The following is a 20,142-nucleotide window of genomic DNA, read 5'->3' as shown; positions in this document are numbered from 1 at the left end:
GACTATGAGAGGTGGTTTAGATGTGAATTTTCTAAATGCTTGGGACACTTTCTGTTGGGACAGGAATAAGGAGAGGATGCTGTAGGTCCGCTGGTAGAGGGGGGGTATAGATTTCATAGCTTGGAGAGCAGCTATAAGAGCTGGGACAGTACTAAGGTAACAATATGGAAAAGGAGCTCAAGCAGCCACAAAAACACATCATGACTAAGCTGAACCAACACCACAGCAGATGAGGAGAGGCAGCATTTTCAGCTTTGACAGCAGACTGCATCTGGACCAGGTGCAAGAGGAAATAGAAGTTCTCAGGGTAGGAAGAGATGTGGTTAATTGATATTTTTAATCTTCATAGTGACATTGTAGAACTGCTAGCTCACCCACCTAACCCACTGGGTAGAAGTGGAATAGGCAAGAGCAGTTGTGAATTGGAGTTGGAAGATGTGCTAGAAGTCACATCCGCTCTAGAGCTAACAGCCAAACAACATGCTCTGACACACAGTTTCATCAAAGCATTGAAGAGTCTTTTATATACTCCTGAAGCCCCAAACAAAACGTGGTGATTACCTCTCTGCTTTGTGTGAGAAGGAAAATTATGTTGTCATGCAAGACTTTGGCTGGGGATACTGAAGAATATGCTGTGCTACGGAGAGTTTCTCATCAACTTACAAATGATGGCATGTCCAAGTAAGGGAATAATTTTAGATGTCCTTGTGACAGATGAAGACGGGGTTAGGATTCATGGTTGCCTAAAGACAAGGCATCAGCTGAGAAACAAATCAAGACATCACCCAGAACAGAAATGCTGTAACGGAGAACTGCATGGTGTTCTGCAGCTTTTTCTTACAGTGAAATTGTTTAGGGGAAGTATTTAAAAAGTATGATTAAGTGGAAGATCTTTGGAAAGAAGAGAGTTTTTCCAGTTATCAAAAAACCTGTGATTTATTATGCATGAGAAGATAGCTTTCAGTAAACTACTTCCTTGAATCAGTGACCATGTGACAATAGTACTTAGAATAACTAATAAAAATAATAATAAAGCCTGACCTTAATTAATAAAAAATAAACCTTGTAACAACTGCAGCAGCCCTGGGTGGGAGGAAAAGGAAGGGAGGGACAACAAACTAACTCAGCTGTATAAAAAAAGTCTTCAGCAACTCATATCACCTCAAGAAAAAAATAACAACAGCTGGATGCCTAAGGACACTAACAAGTTGTTCTAGTTATATTTAAAGAAAAATCAATCCTAGCAGTAATATAAACCCTTTTTCTTGGCTGAAATTGAAAAAAAAAAAAAGGCAAAAAAAGAGAAGTACTCACCAGATACGTCTGTTCTGTATTTGGAAAGAGCAGAATGTGGTCAGAGGGGAATGATGAAGCACTTTCCAGGCCATTAGCAATTAAGGAGGATCCTTGACAGGATCTTCTCAGAATAAACACTTCTGCATTTCCAGGCACAGATGCCCTAGAGAATGCTAACGTAGAGGTGCATGGGGTGCTGTAACAGTGAACAAGCCACTGCGCAAAGCCTGAGGCTGCTTGGGGAGATGGAGTAAGGGATGCTGGAAAAAAAAAAAGCACAGCGCTGTTGCCGCGTTCCTGCAAATGGTGTTCTGCAAAGCGCTCTAACCTCAGCCGTGACGAAAAAGCGTTGGCTGCTGAAATCCATGGTTTGCTGATGTCAATTTTTAAATGCATGGGGGAAGACATTTAAAAAAGACTGTGTGGACGGGTGAACAAATGACGTCAGTGATTAGTCTGACAGGCCATGTATGAACACCAATGAGAAACCAGTAGAGAAGGGAGGAGGGTAGAAATCCCAAAGGAATGGAAAAAAACCTGCACAGATCTATGGAGGGACAAGGAACTGACAGACAAAGCTGACACCATTTTTATACGTAGAAGTGATACAGACTCTCAAAAGGAGTAAATATCTTAGTCAAAAATGCAAAGAGGCATTAAAATATATTTTTAAATAGAGTCAAAACATAGGTTCTGTTGCCATACGTACATAGCCAATATTTAAGCACAGACAGATCTAAAAGCAAAGAAATACGAGTGACTAACCATCCCCAGGACAACAGGAGGGCTGGAAGGACTTAGAGGGCAGGGCTCACAAGCAATCTCGAGTTCTCAGACAGACGCTGAAGCTGATGGCATCTTTAAATATCTTTTATCCCCGTGTGACATTGGTGTGCTTTGTCCTGCTTTGCACTGTAAGTCGGAGTAGATGGAGCAAAGACCCCTAACCATGATTCCAGGCTGGAGAAAAATGTTTTGAGAGTGAAAAGTTTAGTTATTTTGCTCCTTAAAAAAAAAAACCAAAAAAAAATGCGTGAGCATTTTTGCCCAGTGCCTAAAGTCAGTTCGTGATGATGGTCTAGATGGCAGTTTAGTCAAGCTGAGAAAGGCATACTAGGAGTCTGAGGAGATGGGGAAGCTGGAGGCCATGCGCATTCAGTGAGATTTCAGTGTCTGCTTGGGGTCCAGCACCTAAACCAGTACCCAGCTTGGTAACTGAAAAGATGGCCATTACAGACATTACAAACTACTTAGTTTTTTTCTATCCCAGGTCTCAGAGCAAGGCCAACAAAGGTTGCTGGCCTGTTTGGTGGAGTTGGGCAACGTTACAGGAGAGCTTTGAGACCTGCAATGTCAGAGTTGGCCCCTCCACTACATGAATTACTTCTCCTTTAGCAACCTTGAATTTCACCCACCATTTCAATAACCCAGTTGCTTGGTCACAAGATCCTGCTGCACATTTCCAGTGTTGAGTGTCCTGCATCATTTTGCATAATCAGCAAAATTTGGTGCCCTATGCTCCGAATTGTTCTGAAGGTGTTGAATGGGAATGACCCTGGGGCAGATGTCCTCAGACCCTGGTCCCTCCCACCTTCTCTCTCAGTCACCACCAGCCTTCCCACTAGTTCTCTCAGTCTGGAAAGGGTGGTTTTCCCTGTCCTGGGGCAGTTCAGGTTCTTTGAAAGGTTTTGCCGGTCTGCTTTTTCCTACAGCCATTTGTGTTTCATTAAGTGGGGAGGCTGATGCAGTGGTGAATTACTTACAGCACAATTACCTGTTCACCCATTTCATACTGGAGACCAACTGAGTCTGGCACCTGGTACTGAGGATTTGCTGCCCTTCATGTCACGCACGTGTTCTCAAGTCCTGATACTTCGGTTTGCAACAGTGGCTTCATCTCATCGCTGCTGAGGAAACAAAGCTCCTCTGATGGCAAAACAACAGTTTTACTTTTCTGCCACAGCCTTAGCATCCCTAAGTGATGCCATCTTACAGCTTTTTGGCAGCTTTTTTGCCTCCAAGATGCATTTGAAAAATGTTTTCATACTACCTTTTCTATTTGGCACATCGTTTCCTAAAAATCTGCCTTTTTTTAGGCTCTTAAGTTTGATTTGCTAGTGCTTATGAGTTTTTTTGTCCATTTTCATTTGACTACGGTTTCGGCTTTTTGAGGGCTGCCTTTTCAAATCTCGTTCGGTAAAGTATAACTCAGTACTACTGTTCCTTCTAGGAACACTTAATTGAGAAAAACTCCCTGCAGATAACACTTCTATAGTAAGATAAGATGATGGAGGGTAGTTAGCTGTCCTGTAGTAAGAAACTACATTCAGCTCAGAAGAGTAAATAACAAATTTTTTTTTTTTTGCAGTGTGTATACAGTACAATTGCCCAAAGGTAGGCAGCTTGTTTTTGGTGAAACGCCTGCTTTCTGCCAGTACTGCTGGTGTCCACAGAGGTGTTTGCCTACCCTGAGTTTAAGTGAGCGGTGAACGTGCATTTTGTGAATGTCATCTGTTACAAAGGAGTTTGGAACATTATCATTTAAGATGTTTATCTTACACGGCTGTGCAATATATGCCTTGTGTCATAGTCTTTCCTATCAGAGACCTGTGTCTCCTCTTCCTCGCACAGATCTTGTTGATTGCTTTGCTCAAAGTCATTACTTCAGAAGTGGACAGAGTGTATTTTAAACATCCAAGACTTTTTTTACTGTGCTTATGCACATTTTGTTACACTTTGGTGTGATTTTTTTTTTTTCCAAGCAAGTTTTCACATCTGCTCAAGATGTTTTTCGCTACATGGCATCTTCCTTAATGCTGAAGCTTCGTGCTGACATCTTGAGAAGAAGGTGGTCTGAGGACAACTAGCCATTTCTCAGGGGAGCAATGCATGGCTGGTAGTGTGTGCAAATGAAGTATAAAATAATTTCTCTAAACATTCAAAGTTGCCATAAAAGGGAATTTTCCTGTAACACCATTGCTAATTACCATACCTCAGTATCATTTGAATTTCCTCTGTCTTAAAAAAGAAAACAAAAGGTGCAGCTTACCACCCCTAGAAATGGCTGGCTGCCCATCAGAGAAGTTGTCCTGTGGGTGGGCCAGAGTGCTTTGTGTCAGCACAGCCCTGCAAAGGAGTGATCCCGTCTCTGAGGTGTATCCCTCTCCCACGACAGCCCAGCACGGCCAGCCCTGGTGCTGGCCAGCTGAGGAAGGCAGAGTCGAGCCTTTGGCCAGGATCAGTGACTTTCTATACCTTCCCCTAGCAAGGTGTTCATAAACCAGGATGGATTCTGGCTTATCGTAGCTGCTCTTGGAGCCAGTTTGCCCTGGCAGAGTGGCACAATTGCTTTTAGCTCCTTTGCCTCTTTATGTCTGTCTGACCGCCTGCCTTCCCTGACCAACCATTTCTATCAGTTTTCCTTGGAAATGCTTTAAGAGCAATCCTAGATCTCCCCTACTTAGGAGAAAAACCTTCTCCAGAGAGAGAAGCAGCTGCCACAGCAGATCTCCCATCTTTATCCCAATGCCAGCTGCAGTCATATATGTCAATTTTTCAAATTGAAAAAAAAAATTTAGGGCAGGGTTGTAGTTCTTGGCCAGGCTGGCCGCTGAGCTGGCTTTTCCATCTGTCCGGAGGGGCCTTGCTGTGGTGCCATCTGCAGGCACAGTGTCTGGATGCAAAATGAGGATTTAGAAGAGCTGTGCTTTTTCAGGAATTTAGGAGAGAGGAAACCAAGCCCTTCAGGCGGTCCAGAGGCTGCATGACTCGTTTGCCACACTCGCTCTCCCTGTTTCCATACAGGAGCAACTCTGTTTTAATTTCCGTGATTCCTGGCTCGCCTCACCTAGCTACCATATTTTTTCCAGGAATTTCAAGCAAGATTGTAAACGATTGAAAGAGTATTTTAAAACACAGCGAGCCTTTATCTGAAACATTCCCAGCAATTGTTAGTCTGAGAGCAGGTACTCTTCCTTCACCCCACCCGCCCAGGTTGTATGAATTTGCTCATTCCCACAGCAATTTGATCTCAGGTTGGATAGGGCTCTTTCTTGTTAAATAAGAAAAGTTGTTTGCTCTAGGTGAAGTTTCAGGCAGACTTATCTTGCTCAGGAAACATAGAGGAAAAAGGTGACTCTGAAATGTTCCTACTTTAAACCCAGCTGAAAAATATCTTTGTTTTACATAGGAAAACAGACATCCAACAAAGTGTTTCAGTAGCTTCTCTGCACTTCCAGATGATCTAGCAAGACGCTCACTGGCACGCACACAAATACACAGGCAGCAGTGCACAGGACAGCCATTCAAAGCACCCAAGCGCAGCAATTGAGGACAGGATGGGACCAACCCAAGACTCATTTGTAAACCCAACAGGCCTGCAGGCTACACCTCTCCCCAGCAAACCCAGCTCCACAGGAGGGCTGCCTCTAATTAGACCCAGCATCAGGCAGCTCCCATTTAACTCCAGAGTTACCTAAAGCTCCCACAGGGCCATTTGTGGGCTAAGCCAGGTATTGCTCTGGTCCAGGTCTAAAGCTGCTTAGCCCCAACTGCTATCCAGAGGCAGGTTATTCAACCTTCTCCTCTTCACAAAGCAACTTTGAGTCATTGCCCTCTAGTCCGGTAAACATTTAATTTTTACGCAGCCCAACCGCTGGAGATAAGCGGCTCTGGGAAACTGTGTCCAGCATACCTTGATCCTGGGAGCTTAAGGCCTCCAGCTTAAGTCTTTGCTCCAGATCAGGGTCTGAAGCAGCTGGGGCCCGGACAACAGCTCCAACCCTGCCTGCCGGGGTGAGAATGACACATCACCCCAGAGACAGTAAATTGAGCTGCTAAAAGTCAGGGGGACACACAATTTTGGTTTATCTACCCCAGCGCTCACAGGTCACGGAAGGCTCAGCCCCTGTGTGGCAGCATTCGTGCCTCCAGGAGGTGACAGTTACCAAGGGCTGACACTCACCTTGCAGAGATTTGCCGCTCAGGAGCTTAACTGTAACTGCCCCTCCTTCCACCTAGAATTAAGCCAGAATTAAGACTAACTAGCACCATGGTAACACTGGCCTCCCAACACGTCCCAAGGCAGCCATTTCCTCTAGGGCAAGTTGATTCATTTGAAGAGGTAAAAGCAAATGAAAAAAAAATCCTCCCTGTAACATTTCTACTAAGGCAAGGAGAAATAATTCCTGTTTCTTGCACTCCTTTGCCAAACCAAACGCAAAAAAAGTCATCTGCTCAGCATTTTATTCTGCATACACCCATCTGACAAGCAAATCCAGAAAGGCAGAAGGTGGACAGAGCAGCAGAGCTGCCTTCCAACTCCACCAGGCAGCAGTTCTGCAAGGGCAGCCCTGCACCACACCTTATTTTGGCCTGCGGGCTGGAGTCTGGCCTCTCGCATCTGTCAGGCGTAGCTCACCACCCCATCAGCACGGGGACAGGCACCAACTGTTCTTTGCAAGGCCCACGTTAAAGCCAGCACCTCCACTCACTCATTACACCTCCCCGACTTTCTTCCCTTTCCCACTGAGAGACAGCCGAGGCATTTCAGATGGTGATCACTTTTATTGATGTAAGGTGGTACACAAACAGATCAGTTTCTATCAGCCTCTCCACCTCCCCCAGGCTCGGGGAGAAGTTGGAGGAGTGGGGGAGACAAGGGAACAGAACTGGCCTCTCACTGCAGGACACAGAGCTAAGCGGTGGTGAAAAGGGCAGGGGCTCCGGCGGAGGAGAGTCCTGCTTCCCTAGGCAGCAGGGGGGCTGTGTGCTCGGCTCACTCCTTGGATGCCATGTGGACCATCAAGTCCACGACGCGGTTGCTGTATCCGTACTCGTTATCATACCTGGGGACGGAAACACAAGCACTCTCAGGACCAACCCGTTTGCATCCCCTTCCACCGTTGTTCCTGCTCCTCTGGTCCATCCCACACAACAACTTCCCATTGGAAGGGAATGAAAGGGCTCAAACAAAGGAATTTGACAATTATTAAGACTAAATTGATGTATGAAAGCTTTGCTCGTGTTTTGCTTCATTTGTTTCTCAAGGACTCCTGACTCCTCAACTGTTTCCTTAGGCCCCTTTGTCTATTTAGGTAAGATTGAAATGCTCGTCAGGGTCCCTACGTAAATCACTGATAGCAGACTCAAGGCCTTCAGTGGACACTTGGGCAACTCCTAGAATGGGAAAACTAAGATAAGGGGGGCTCGAACAAAGAGACACAGAGACCCTGTTATAGGGAGGATGATTCTGCTGATTTAGGAAGGAGGCACCTGGACTTTACTTCACAGTAAAGACCCTCACCCTATTTTCCACTACGCATGCTCAGACTACGTAAACTAATTCCAGGAACTCATTATCATAAGACACCCCTTTCTAGGAGATCTAACTAATATATATGATTTGTGTGTATGTAAACTGATGTCCCTTGCTAATTCCTGGGAGCCCTTATGGTGGAGAATCCCCAGGGCAACCCCAGCACTGCTAATAAAGAATACCTGCTTAACAGTAAAGAAACTTTACTGTTGAGTCAATGTCTTTGTTTCACCATCCACTCTCCAGGAGGGGAAGGAGAAAGCTACAGTCATTTCAGGGAAGATGCAATCTCTCTCCAGAGTTACATGTCAGAGCCACCCTACTCAGCAGGGACATATCACCCCGCATCGCCAGCCGGCAGCGATGTACAGGACAAGTCTGTGCCAGCCCTGACTCCATAGCCTCCCCCCCCTCACCCCTCTGGCTGTGCCTACCAGGAAACCAGCTTGACAAAATGGTCGTTCAGCGCAATGCCAGCACCCGCATCAAAGGTGGAGGAATGGCTGTCACCATTGAAGTCACAGGAGACAACCTGGAACAGAATGGAAATTGTTAACAGGTTACCCACAGCCTGAACCAAAGTGTCCAAACCAGGACCCCAGGAAGGCTGCTACCACCAGAAAAATGAGGTGAGCGCCAAAGACCACCAAGATTTACTTACCTGGTCCTCTGTGTATGCCAGGATGCCCTTCAGGGGCCCATCAGCAGCAGCCTTCACTACCCTCTTGATGTCATCATACTTGGCCTGAGAGGAGAAATTTAAGATGGTTAGATCCCAACTCACACAAAATGTCCACTGGGGGGAGGGAGCAGAGACACATGGGAGCATCATGGCAGGTGCTATTTTCATGAAGATCAAATCTTAGGGAAGAGATGGATGCAGAGAGGGCAATTCCAGGTAAAAAGGAGAAGTTTAGAAGAAGCAGGGGCAGGTCTGGAGGTTGTTAGGGCATTGCCCACACCACTTACTGGTTTTTCCAGACGGCAGGTCAAGTCCACAACAGAGACATTGGGGGTTGGCACACGGAAAGCCATTCCAGTAAGTTTCCTGTGAGAGACGTAAGTCAGCAGGGAGCAGCACCCAGCACCCCTCTGGAATGGGTCCAAGTTGGGCAGGCACTGGCTGCGGCCTCCTGACAACCGAGAAGGGCCAACACTCACCCATTGAGCTCAGGGATGACTTTTCCCACAGCCTTAGCAGCCCCAGTAGATGCTGGGATAATGTTCTGGGCAGCGCCTCTGCCATCCCTCCACAGCTTCCCAGATGGCCCATCCACCGTCTTCTGTGTGGCTGTGATGGCGTGGACAGTGGTCTGGGGAAACAGAGCACAGGGGTAAGGACACAGCCAGTGCTCTCCAGAAAAAGCATCTCAAGGGACACAGGGAGTACAGATGCTTTTCCTCACATGAGGGGACCTGGGGAAAGGGCACCCTCCTGAGCAGCAAGCTCCAGACCTACCATAAGACCCTCCACGATGCCAAAGTTGTCATGGATGACCTTGGCCAAGGGCGCCAGGCAGTTAGTAGTGCAAGAAGCATTGCTGGGGAAAGAGAGAGGAAGGCTCATCAGCCAGAGGCAACACATCTACAAAGGTGAGATGAGAGCCCACATAGCTGGTAAGAACTCCGGGCCAGGGAGAATCTTCCTCTCTCCTTACCTGACAATTTTCAGAGACTTGTCATACTTGTCATGGTTGACACCCATCACAAACATAGGAGCATCAGCCGAGGGGGCAGAGATGATCACACGCTTAGCACCACCCTTCAGGTGAGCCTGGAAAAAAAGAGAAGATTAGATAACCCAGAATCCCTCCAACACCTCACTTCTTCAGACAACCTCCTCTCCTCCCAGCCCCATCTCAAGCAGCTCCGTGCACTCGTGATGCACCCTCCAGGCAGGAGCAGCAGCATCCCTTCCGTGTGCCACACTCACCCCAGCCTTCTCCATGGTGGTAAAGACACCAGTGGACTCCACAACATATTCAGCACCAGCATCTCCCCACTTGATGTTGCTGGGGTCACGCCTGAGGAGGGACAAAACTGTTACGAGCTGCGCTGCAAGGCACTTGCTTTCATTCTCCGAAGGGGCAAAAGGGAGAACTACTTACTCCTGGAAGATGGTGATAGCATTCCCGTTAATCACGAGTTTCCCATTCTCAGCCTTGACAGTGCCCCGGAAGTGACCGTGAGTAGAGTCATATTTGAACATGTAAACCTAGCAAGGGGAGAAAGGGGGAAGGTCAGACACCCCAGCTGCCATCATCCCAAGCCTCACGCTGCCTATGCCGCAGTCTCAGCTCCCCACCTCCCCGGTGACCTTGTCCAACTGGAAGTGGCTCTGCCGAACCTCCCAGCCCCACACCTCTTTTCCTGGGAAGCTACTAGAACAGAGCCAGAGGAGTCCTACTCAGCGAGGCCTGGAGGAGGCACTGCAAAGGAACTCACCATGTAGTTCAGATCAATGAAGGGATCGTTGATGGCCACCACTTGGACTTTGCCAGAGAGGATGGCAGCCCGGGTGACCAGGCGGCCGATGCGGCCAAATCTGGGGAGAGACAGACACCGGTGAGGAGGAGCCACAGCAAAGCCGCCGGGCTGGGCATGGCCTGCTGCCTTGCTTCAGGATCATCATCCACCGCCTCCTGCCCAGCAGCCACGTCCAAAGGCTGATGCACCTCGGTTAAAGATTAAGAGCGACCCTCGCACCGGAAAGGTCAAGCTCTAAATTTACTGAGGGCCCCCGGGGATCCAGTTACTCCTCAGCCCGGTGGGAGAAGGTCACATCCCACCAGGGCCGCCGCCGACACACGATCCACCGGGCGACCTTTCGGGGGGGTGGGGGGGGGCCGCAGCCCGCCGGCGGGGTGCGGGAACCCCCCAGGGGGGGTGGGGGGGGTGGCCGGGGCAAGCGTGCAGCAGTGGCGCTTCCGGGGTGAGTCACCCCGAATCTGCAGGGGGAAGTGACTCAGCAGCTCGCCCTGCCCCAGCCCCTCAGCCCAGCACGGGGGGCGACGGTGGAGCAGGACCATCCCTCCCCCATCCCCCCCCCGCGCCCTTGAGGCGACCTTGTCTCCCCCTTCCCTCATCCTCCCCCCCACGGCACCTCCCGGTGCCGCAGCCCTGCCCCGGGCTCACTCACCCATTGACTCCGACTTTCACCATCTTCGTCTCTTCGGGGTGTTCCTGCGGGCAGAAACGTCCGGTGAGGCGCGGGGAGCGGGAAACTGGCCACCGCCCCCCCACCGCGGGCACCATTAACGCGGGGGGGGGGGGGGTGGGGTGGGGGGGGGTGGGGAGGGAAGAGGGAAGGGGGCGGACGCGCTCAGAACCCGCCCCCCAGACGATCTCCCCCCACCCCTCAGGCAGCCTCCCCCGCCCGCCCCACAAGCGCCTCACCGACCCCCTCACCCCGCCATTTTGCGACGCTCGCCCCTGCGCTGCCTTTGTGCCCGCCGCCACGCGGCCCCGCTCCGCCCGGGGGCTGCCGCCCGCCACCCCCGCCTCACGCCCCTCCTCCCCCGGGTGGGTGGGGGTGGCGTGGGGTCCCCGCGTGTCCGCGCCCCGGCCCCCCCACGCCTCCCGCCGCCCGTTACCTGCCGCCGTGAACCGCCCGCCGCGCAGTGAGGAGGTGGCGCAGCGCCGCTCCGCCGCCTTTTATACCCGCGGAGGGGACGGGCTGGGCCCCGCCCCGCCGCGCCGCCGGCCAATGGGAGCGCGGGGGCGGGGCCGGGCTACGTGCGCCCGCGCTGCGGGTGCGGCTGCCTCCCCCCCCCCCCCCAACAAAGGCCCCGCGCCGGGAGTTGGGGGGGGAAGGGGTCCCCGCCGCCGTGCCCCGTGGGGCGGGGGGTGCGCACTGCACCTTCCCTCCGACACCACCGCCCCCCCCCCCCCCCCCCAGCTCCCGGAGGAAGCCGGGTCCTCGCCCTGCGGCGGGGAGGTGTTCCCCAGGGCGGGGAGGGGCGGCGGGGTCCTTGCCTGGGGAGGCGGGAACGGCCGCCCCCCCCCCCCCCCCCTGCGCCGCTTCTTCCCCCCGCCGCTTCGCCCCCCGGTGATGGCCGGTGAGGGGCTGCTTCCTCGGGGCTCGCTGTCGCCAGCGCCGCGGGGAATGGCGTGTGCTGCCTTCACCTGGTAACAAAGGAGAAACACCCCCCACACACACACACACACACACCCCGGCTGCAACCTGCGCCCCTCTCCCAGCCCGCCTGCCCCCCCCCCAACGTGGCTGCAGAGATACTGGGGGCACCCCCGAGGGTCCCCAAGCATCTCCCATTCATTCCCCCCCGCGCTGGGAGGCAGTACGTGCGGGCTGGGGGGTCTCTCACCCCCAGTGTGGGGACTCCCCCCGCTTGCCTTTGGCTCCCCTGGGTGGGTTTAGCCAGGCGGGCTGTGGCTGGGGCCGTGGACAGGCCACGCTCCGCAGCGTGAGCACCATCTTAATGAGGCACTGCGGCACCGCCGCTACCCGCGGGACGTGATGGCGGAAATCCTGCCCGGCCGCCGGCCTTCCGTCGGCTGCCTCATCCCGCCTTCACCGGCTGCCTGCGAGAAGGGAGCACTCCCGGCATGGCTGCCGCTGCTGCCCGGCTCATCACCTCCCCATGCTGGGCTCCCTCGCCTGAGCCGTGCCGGGCTGCGTCCCCCCAGCTTGGCTCGGCAGGGTTTGCGCAGCCCAGGTGCCCGAAAGCCTCCCTCCCTTGGGGAGGGGGACACGGAGGAAGGTGTGGGATGCAGATGGGGGGTGGTAGGAGCAGGGCTGTCCCTCCAGCTGCTCGGCTGAGCAGGGCTCCGGCAGGGATTTGAGGATGAGGAAGGAAAAGCAGGCTGGGAGAGCCATGCAGGTACCAGGGCGGGGGACAGAGGGGGGGTCACACAGCTGGAACGTAACCCAACTCTCCTTATACCGCTGCTATTCCCGGTGCTGCCGAGGGGCCAGCGGCTATGTTTAGACCCAGCCAAGGTTACGACCTTTTCTTAAAGGCCAGGGGATGATGGCTCGCATGGTTCAGTAGTGGGGCTGGAGGGGTGCAAGCCTGCGCCGGGGTTCACGGTGCCCCAGCTGCAGCCCGCCAAGAGCCTGGGGGGGGCTCTCAGGGCCAGCTTCTGCACAAACAGGAGGCCCCTGTGTTTGCTTGGCAAACACCGCAGCGCTGGGTGTCCTGTGCCGGGGGGCAGAGTGCGGCCGGGATGAGCCAACGCGGCCCTTCTGCCCCTGTGACCGGTCGATATCTTGCCCGCCGTCCATTCGTCCTGCCTCCCCCCCCCCCCCCCCGCCGCCCCCCTGCTGCCACAGCACCGCGCTGCAACCGCACGTGCCGCCCGGCCCACCCGGAATGGCGGCGTGCACCCAACATGGCCCCCACGCGTGGAGGCCGGGGGCAGCGGGCTCTGCCGCCATCGCCCAGCCTGCCCCCCGCTGCCAGCCCCCCAGCCCCAGGCGGCAGCCACGGGCTCTTGCGGAGGCTTGGATGCGGAAATTAGTACAGCTCTGTTTAATTAACAAGCGAGTCCTCAAGCACGGAGAGGAGGGAGGGGGCTGCCGGTGGAGCAGGGGTCCTCCTCCTCGTACCGCCACGCCGCTTCCCCGCCACCACCGCTCTCCTTCAAGGCAGGAGCTTCCACGCTTCAGCTGCAGGCAGCACGCCGTGCCGGTTCCTGAGCTGGTGCTGTGGGCAGCCGGGTCTCCTCTGGCTGCGGAGAAGCGGGGCTGGTGAGCCTCCCAGCGGCTGCTCTCGCAGCCCCAGCTGGGCCCCCGGTAGCACGGGTGGTCCCGCGTCTCAGCCTCGGCCCCGGCTGCAGGCAGGTGGTGGCCTCCATCCCCTCAGCCCTGATCCTCCCCACCATCCGTGCTCTCAGGTCTCCCATTCTTCCCTGCCCACTCGTTCGAGCCCTCGCTGCTGGCCCTCTCACCTCAGAGCCCCTCCAAGGCTAACACCCCAAACCGCTGAAGGTCCCAATCCGGTCCAGTTTCAGCCCAAAGCAGCCCCTGGGCACGGCCTTCCAGGCCCAATCTCCAGGCAGTGCCCACTTATGACTGGTGAGGGTCTTGCGCCAGAGAGAGGGACGGGCAGCTCTAGCCCCTGCCGGGAGGAAGGGGAGGGTGGAGGAGAGCAACTGAGGGCCAAAGCCGGACCCCTCCTTCGTGTCCTCTTCGGCCAGCGTGGACTTGGGCTCCAGGGGCAGCAACTGGGAAAGGAGCATCTGGGGTAAACAGAGAGGAGAGGGGGGTGAGAGCAGAGCTGCCTGCGTTCCGGGCGATAGGCCTTGTACCCCCTTGTACCCCACTGCCCACACCTTTCTGAGGGCTTGGCCAGGACATAAAATGGTGCCTGCACGCAGGCACTGTGCCTGTGACATTGCATCTGGACACAGGGAAGGCCTAGACCAGCAGCTCTTGCAGCCTGAAATGATTTTGCTGTCCAAAACAGCAGGCAGGCAACTGCTTTGAGCATCTGCCTGTGTGCAGATTGCCCTGCTCTTGTCAAACTGCTCCCCCCCAACACTTGGAAGGCTTCAGTCCTTGCTCCTTTTGCTGATGCTGAGCCCCTCTGTGTGCTCAGGCTGTTGTGTGGCATTTCTTTTTTTTCCAGAGGGCTGGTGGGGAGGACAGGCCTGCCCTGAATACCTGCTGCTAAAGATGAAGAGGAGGCAGCAGCAGAGCAGGGGTGAGGAAGGGGGACTCCCCGTCTGCTGGGAATCCTCTAGGTTATCTGTGCAGGCGGGCGCTGATTGTACACCCCTGGGACTGCTGGCAGCCTCTGGCTGTGAGGAGACAAGGGTTGGGAGGTGCATTGGAGGCATGGCATGGCTGCCCAGGGAAGCAGCCTGCGGCAGCCATTCCACATCTGTCCCTCACGTGGGTGCTGAGCTAAGGCTGGAGATGTCTTTGTGCAGCTCTTTGCGGTAGCGAGTTAACTGAAGCGGACACGGGCATCTTCAGCGAGGAGTGAAAGCGGTGAGTCAAGCAGGATCAGTCTTGTGATTTTAGTTCACGTCCTAACTACTTCCCCGTGGCTTTCCCAGGGTGACGCGAAGGCAAGGTGATAGGGCTCAGGTAAGAGGAAGGTGGGTAGATTTGAAAGCCGAAAGTATTATTGCTGTAGTTGCTGAAGATAAAAGATTTACTAAGTGAAGTACATCTTAGCTGGCATCCTGGCAGGGGATCTTGGCCTTAAAGAGGGGCTACTGGGGGCTAGTACTGAATTTAGGAATGAAAATCCTGGTCTAACAGCAAGCACCTTCTGAAACATCAGAACCAGGCACTGAACATGATGAGGGACACGACTGTAATTTCTGGTGGCTGCTGACCCAGGGCAGAGTTAGACAGGACCAGTCTCTTTACCATTAAAAGCCTCTGCAGGCAACGTGGGGAGTCGCACAGGCATCCTGCCCCGGACCAGAGAGCACTGAAAGGCTTTTGTCTATCTGCTGTCTCGTAATGCCAGTGCTCCTTGGGGGCTGGGTTATAAAGATGCAGTCACCCTAGAGCTGAGGCTGTTGGACTGAAGGGGAGGGAGCAGTGAGAACAGACAGCAGCCTCCAGTAGCTGGAATTTGGGACCGCCACTCATTCCAGGTTCAAACACAACCTCCCAAAATTGCCCCTCCACTCCTGAAACCTCCCTCAGCTTTCTCCCAGTCCCTCCTACCTGTAGCCTCTGTCCCGGTAAGGACACAGTCTGAGCGCTGGCAGAGAGCAGAACTAAGAGGAGGAAAAGTGAGCAAGGCCACGACTGGAGCCTCAGCATCTTCTTATCCCAGGGCTAGTGGGAGGTGAGGCGGGACCTGCAGCATCCGTGTCAGATGCCGTCCCTCGCCCCTCTTTGCCTTTATAGCTTTGGTTCTGGCAGGGGCCAGGCCCCCAGCTCTCTGCTGAACTACCCCCTGGAGCTCCTTAACCTTTCAGCCCTTTTGTCTAGGGTGATATATTTCAGGGTGAGCTCAGCAAGACCCCTTCCTCTAAAGAAAAAGGACACAAAGGTGTTTACTGAGTGTCTGGGAAGACAAATGGGAGTTGAGCTGCTGCTGGCCAGGACCTGGAGGTATCTGTCAGGGTCAGGAATGGGGTGACACTTTGAAACACGTCCCAAACGAGGCTATTGAAGGCTGCATGCATAGTAATATTGAAGATACTCCTCCTAGGCTGCTGTTAATGCTATTTCTCTAATCAGTGTGAGCAGGAACTACAGCTCAGCTAGCGGTAGGCACGCTGCTGGCTGCACGGAGCTGACACAAATTCAGCTCTATGACAACACAGGCTTTCGCTTCTAATATTTATACCTTAGTGAGCCGGTTGGCCTGGGAATGAAGAGCTCTTGCTGCAGAAGGTGTGTGAATTCCAGCACTAACTCTACAGGATTTGTAGTGGTGACAGGAGCCTGGGTCTAGTAGTAGCGGGCATATAACTTGCGGGCCGGTTGTCCTGAGTCACCATCTGGCGAGCTGGGCTGAGTTTCCAGAGGAACCGGCACAGAAAAGAGCTCGTCGAGGCTCAGCTTGCACTTTCTCAAGCTCAGGCGCACAATGGAAGCGGGACAGCAAGGAGCAGATTCCTACCTCCTAAATCTTCTGGCCATTAGTTCCCCCCCCTTTGTTTACCTCTCCCATTTTACTGTAGTTTCTCACCAGTTGAACAAGGCAATGAGGTCACTGTTTGGAGATCAGGGTGCAGAAGTCAGCCTGGGTGCGAAGACAGAAACTAATCAGGAAAGTTTGTCAGGGAAGAGGAATGGGGGGGACTGTACCCCGCTACAGGATTAGTAGTGGGTGTGCTGGGTGAGTTTAATAACACCTTAAACTTCTCTTTCTTCAGTGCTGTTGCACAAAGCAATTGGGTCAAAACTTGATGTGCAGTGTTTTGCTACCTACTTTTGTTTTTTGGTTTCTTTTTTTAAGGAAAGAAGAAAATTAGAAAAAAAAGTATTTTGCAGAGATAACAAAAGTCACAGTTCAGATATTTGCCCTGTCTTTCCCTCCTTCCCTCCCAGCATTTTGCACCTGCCGATGCAGATTTGTGGGTCCCTTTCTTTACTGCTGAAGGAGCCAGAAAGTTTTACGAACCCTTTTGCATCCAGTCCATGGAAAGTGAGTGTGGGGCTTTGCTCTGGAGCACTGATGCTGGAAGCAGGAGAGACTTTGCACAGGTGGGGACATCCAAGTAGGTCGGCTCCACCTGATACCTGCGCCCCATGCGTGGTGCTGGTTCCAGAGCAAGGCTCTGGTGATCTTGTCTGGCAGTCCCCTGTCACCCCATGGCTGGACCAGCTTCCCAGGACATGCCAGCAAAAAAAAAAAAGTAAAAAGAAAGAGACATTTTCTAGGCAACAGGATTGCGTTCGCACCAGCTTTTTGAATACAAAGCACAGGTGACTGCTGGAGAGTCCTGGGACGTGCTGTTCGTGCGTGCCTGTGCGCAAATGTGGGCTGGATGCGGTCGGGTGTGGAGCTTTGCAGCATGGAAGTTTCACAGGGGTAGGGAAGAGAGGAAGGAGGATGGGAAGCGAGCACGTGTTCATCCCACACGAAAGATGTCTCAGGGGATGCTGTTCTGTACTTTCTGGTCACATTAGACCATCCAGAAGTAGCTGAGTCAGTCTGCTAGAGCATTTGTGCTCCCTGCAAACAGATGCATCTCAGGTTGAACACACCTATTCCGGGAGTCAGCTTTCCTGAGGAAAAGGTAAGTATAAAAGCAACAACGCTTTCTTTTTGGTATGAAATGTAGTAGAGGTTTGATCTGGCATCCCTTGAATGTGGTGGCCCCCATACTGCAAGAATGCCAGAAATGTGTTTGTAACTGCTCCAAATTCCAGCCCACTTGCACGCAGTGAGCCCTGCAGGGATGGCCAGACACTGAGCTCTCAAGTGACAGGTCCCCTCCTTGGGTCCAGCAAAAGCTCATGCTAACAAGAGGGGAGGAGTCATCACTGCCCCATACCAAGCAAGAAACTTCAGAGACTGTAGAAGATTTGCACATTTTCTTGCAAATTTGCAAATCCGGCAAGGCCTCGATAAATTGCAGGTGTTCAATGACTCAGGTGCTGTGAAACTGCTCTGTGCCCCAGATCCTTGCTGGGACTGCGGTAGAACTGAATAGTCGCCCTGACATGCCCTGACAATGACTGTGAAATGAAAAGGCTTTGGCAGACAACGAGTCCCCAGTTGCCCCAGTTTTCTCAGACTCAAATAGGTTATTGTCCTTCTTTCCTCTCTGGTGCTAACAAGTTTCCTCTATAAAAACCCTTCCCCCTCTGATGCTGGGGCACTGATTCTAGAGCTTGCAAGACAACCAGAAAAGTGGTGTCCTGCTGAATCACCATCAGTCTTTTACAAACAGTTGCTTAAAAAGGAAAGGAGCAAGGCAACTCCAGTTGAGTGGGGGGGACTAGGGACTGGGTGAAGTACCCTGGGGGAACACCCCTTGGCCCACGGTGATGGAAAGGGCTGAGGGTTGCTGCAGGCTCTAGCAGCAAGGACGATATTCACATCATTCCACTGGTACCACGTGCAGACATTTGGAGCCCACCGTGGTCAGGAGGTCCTCAGAGAATGGAAACCCCCCTGAATCACAGAATCATCTAGGTTGGAAAAGACCTTGGAGATCATCTAGTCCAACCACTGATCTTGGCACTGAGTCATCCCACTGCCTCAGAAGCGAGGGAGCGGGATTACTCCTTCAGTCGCAATTCCTGGTCATCACAACAGCCACCGTCACAGCTGCTTGCAAGGAAGAGAAGGGCAGCAACCAGCTGCTTAAGGCAGCAGCCACTGTGTAGCTGTCCAAACCCCTCTTGGTTTCTGCTTCATCTTTCTGCAGGACTTCCTTTGTCCGTGACACAGGATTATGAACTTCTCTAATACCAGGAGAGGCCAGCAAGAAGAGGGGGATGCTCCACTCAACAGCCTGCAGAAAGGGACCAACAGGAGCTCTGGCTCACTGACCTTCTCCTCTCCTTTGGCTGGGCAGAGCTGTGCCCAGGACAGAGCAGAAGACAGACTGCAAAGCAGTGAAGGAGCCCCTGTGTCAGTCCATTGACTGCCAAACCTCCCTCCCGTCTCGGAAAGGCGGCTGCGCGGCTCTCCTGAAGGAAAAAGTTTAACTACTTCTAGTGGAAAAGCATGGCCTGAAGGTAAGCCAAGGCTTAGTTTTATGGCCACCTTGCTTTCTCCACCCATCCGTTCCTATCTCCCTCACCGCAGGATTGTCAACATATTATCTCACATATACGCAAGATTTACTGCACAGACTTGTAAAGTCTCAGCCTGGGGAGAAATCCATATATGCTGTCCTTTTTCTTGCATTCCCATCTGTGAGTGACATACCCTGTGGGCGGCGGTGGGGGAATCACGTACAGGATGCACGACTGTGTGTCGTGTTTACTGTTAATGCTGTAGCTGCTGCCTCTGTATCCCGTAGCCTTCGCTGTTTTATCAGGAAGGATGGGAGAGGGGGACAATATTGCTGCAGCTTTCTGATCTTTGTATTTCACACGATTGTCCTGTTCTTACTGGGGTGCTGTGGAGTTGGGGAGGGTGTCTATACTGGTATCTGGCTGTTACACCAGTGATGGCAATCGGGCAGATCTTTCCCCTGAGTCCTAGGACTCGAGTGTGGTGTTTGGCCCAGATGTCCCAGCCCAGTAAATACACCCATCACCCCATCATTCCCTCATCTACTTGTTTCTATAAGCATCCAACATGCTTATATGTCCATTCAGGTAGTGACATTCAAAACCGTATGCCCAGGTCAAGGCAATTCAATCACAGAATCATCAAGGTTGGAAAAGGCCTTGAAGATTATCTAGTCCAACCATTCCTAATGCTTTTTTTTTTTTTTTTTAATAGGTATCAAAATAAGCTACAGTAGTCTTTTATCGCTACTTATGCAGCCCAGGCTGGAGGAGAACTGAGCAGCAGGATCTACTTAGTGGCAAAACAAGGGTAACCACGACAGCTGGGAGGAACTTGGTAGATCCTCAGACAGAGAACGCAGAAGATCCACAGGAACCTGCTTCCTGCCCAGCTAGCACCCAGTCTGCTTTCTAGGCAACTCACAGGTAAGAGGAAATAATTCTGTACTAATAGCTCTGGGACAAATGCCAATTTGCCTGTGAGACAGGAGGTTAAAGGTTGTTTATGTGATTAACACAAATTCAGATTTAGGGCACTTCGTGTTCACATGGCAGTCCAAGGAGTGCCAGGACTGACTTGAACACTGATGTGGCATTCCTGGAAGGAAAGAGCTTAAGTGTCAGACTTATTTGAAACATAATTGGATTGGCAGTAAATACATTCCAAAAAGCACAGTGAGACAACCAACGTTACCAGTATACTTGGTAACTTGAGCAAATCAGAGTTAGGCAAAGATAATTCTGAAATTTTTATATTTGTTTTTACATTTTTTAAAAAAACAGTTGTATTTTTTTCCTACTCACTTTGCATATTCTCTGTTGTACTCTCACTATAGTCTAAGGCAGCTATTCTTCCTCTTCCCTCACCCCCCAAATCCCTCAACTCTTCTTTGAAGATATC

At 52.4% G+C, this 20,142-nt stretch overlaps 2 protein-coding genes across 3 annotated transcripts; both read right to left on the bottom strand.

Annotated features, from left to right (window-relative positions):
* Positions 1–6,841: 6,841 nt before the first annotated feature.
* GAPDH (glyceraldehyde-3-phosphate dehydrogenase) lies at positions 6,842–11,307 on the bottom strand. Its single transcript, XM_074854262.1, has 12 exons — positions 11,206–11,307; positions 10,752–10,795; positions 10,058–10,157; positions 9,721–9,827; positions 9,546–9,636; positions 9,271–9,386; positions 9,072–9,153; positions 8,774–8,925; positions 8,582–8,660; positions 8,274–8,357; positions 8,047–8,144; positions 6,842–7,142 (listed from the first exon to the last, which is right to left on the bottom strand). Exons 2-12 carry the CDS (start codon positions 10,772–10,774, stop codon positions 7,073–7,075), a joined length of 1,002 nt encoding a protein of 333 aa, XP_074710363.1. The 5' UTR covers positions 10,775–10,795; positions 11,206–11,307; the 3' UTR covers positions 6,842–7,072.
* A 1,818-nt stretch (positions 11,308–13,125) lies between these two features.
* Positions 13,126–16,285, bottom strand: LOC141940072 (C-type natriuretic peptide 1-like). 2 transcript variants are annotated; one of them, XM_074860858.1, is made up of 2 exons: positions 16,237–16,285; positions 13,126–13,813 (listed from the first exon to the last, which is right to left on the bottom strand). In XM_074860858.1, exon 2 carries the CDS (start codon positions 13,811–13,813, stop codon positions 13,541–13,543), a length of 273 nt encoding a protein of 90 aa, XP_074716959.1. In that variant the 5' UTR covers positions 16,237–16,285; the 3' UTR covers positions 13,126–13,540. The 2 variants fall into 2 exon arrangements, with proteins under 2 accessions (XP_074716959.1, XP_074716958.1); XM_074860857.1 differs by lacking the exon at positions 16,237–16,285 and adding an exon at positions 15,261–15,359.
* Between the last annotated feature and the right edge of the window lie 3,857 nt (positions 16,286–20,142).

This window comes from Strix uralensis, chromosome 2 (assembly GCF_047716275.1).
Source record: "Strix uralensis isolate ZFMK-TIS-50842 chromosome 2, bStrUra1, whole genome shotgun sequence".
NCBI lineage: Eukaryota > Metazoa > Chordata > Aves > Strigiformes > Strigidae > Strix > Strix uralensis.
Note: the sequence above shows the minus strand (reverse complement) of the source record. Positions and strands in the feature narration are given on the sequence as shown.

Coding starts and splice junctions, on each gene's coding strand:
- GAPDH (XM_074854262.1), bottom strand. CDS start 10,774: ATGGTGAAAGTCGGAGTCAATGG. Junction 9,828..10,057: donor TCATTGATCTGAACTACATG/GTGAGTTCCTTT, acceptor TCCCCTTGCTAG/GTTTACATGTTCAAATATGA. Junction 8,661..8,773: donor GTCATCCCTGAGCTCAATGG/GTGAGTGTTGGC, acceptor CGTCTCTCACAG/GAAACTTACTGGAATGGCTT.
- LOC141940072 (XM_074860857.1), bottom strand. CDS start 15,359: ATGCTGAGGCTCCAGTCGTGGCCTTGCTCACTTTTCCTCCTCTTAGTT. Junction 13,814..15,260: donor TACCGGGACAGAGGCTACAG/GTAGGAGGGACT, acceptor TGTTTACCCCAG/ATGCTCCTTTCCCAGTTGCT.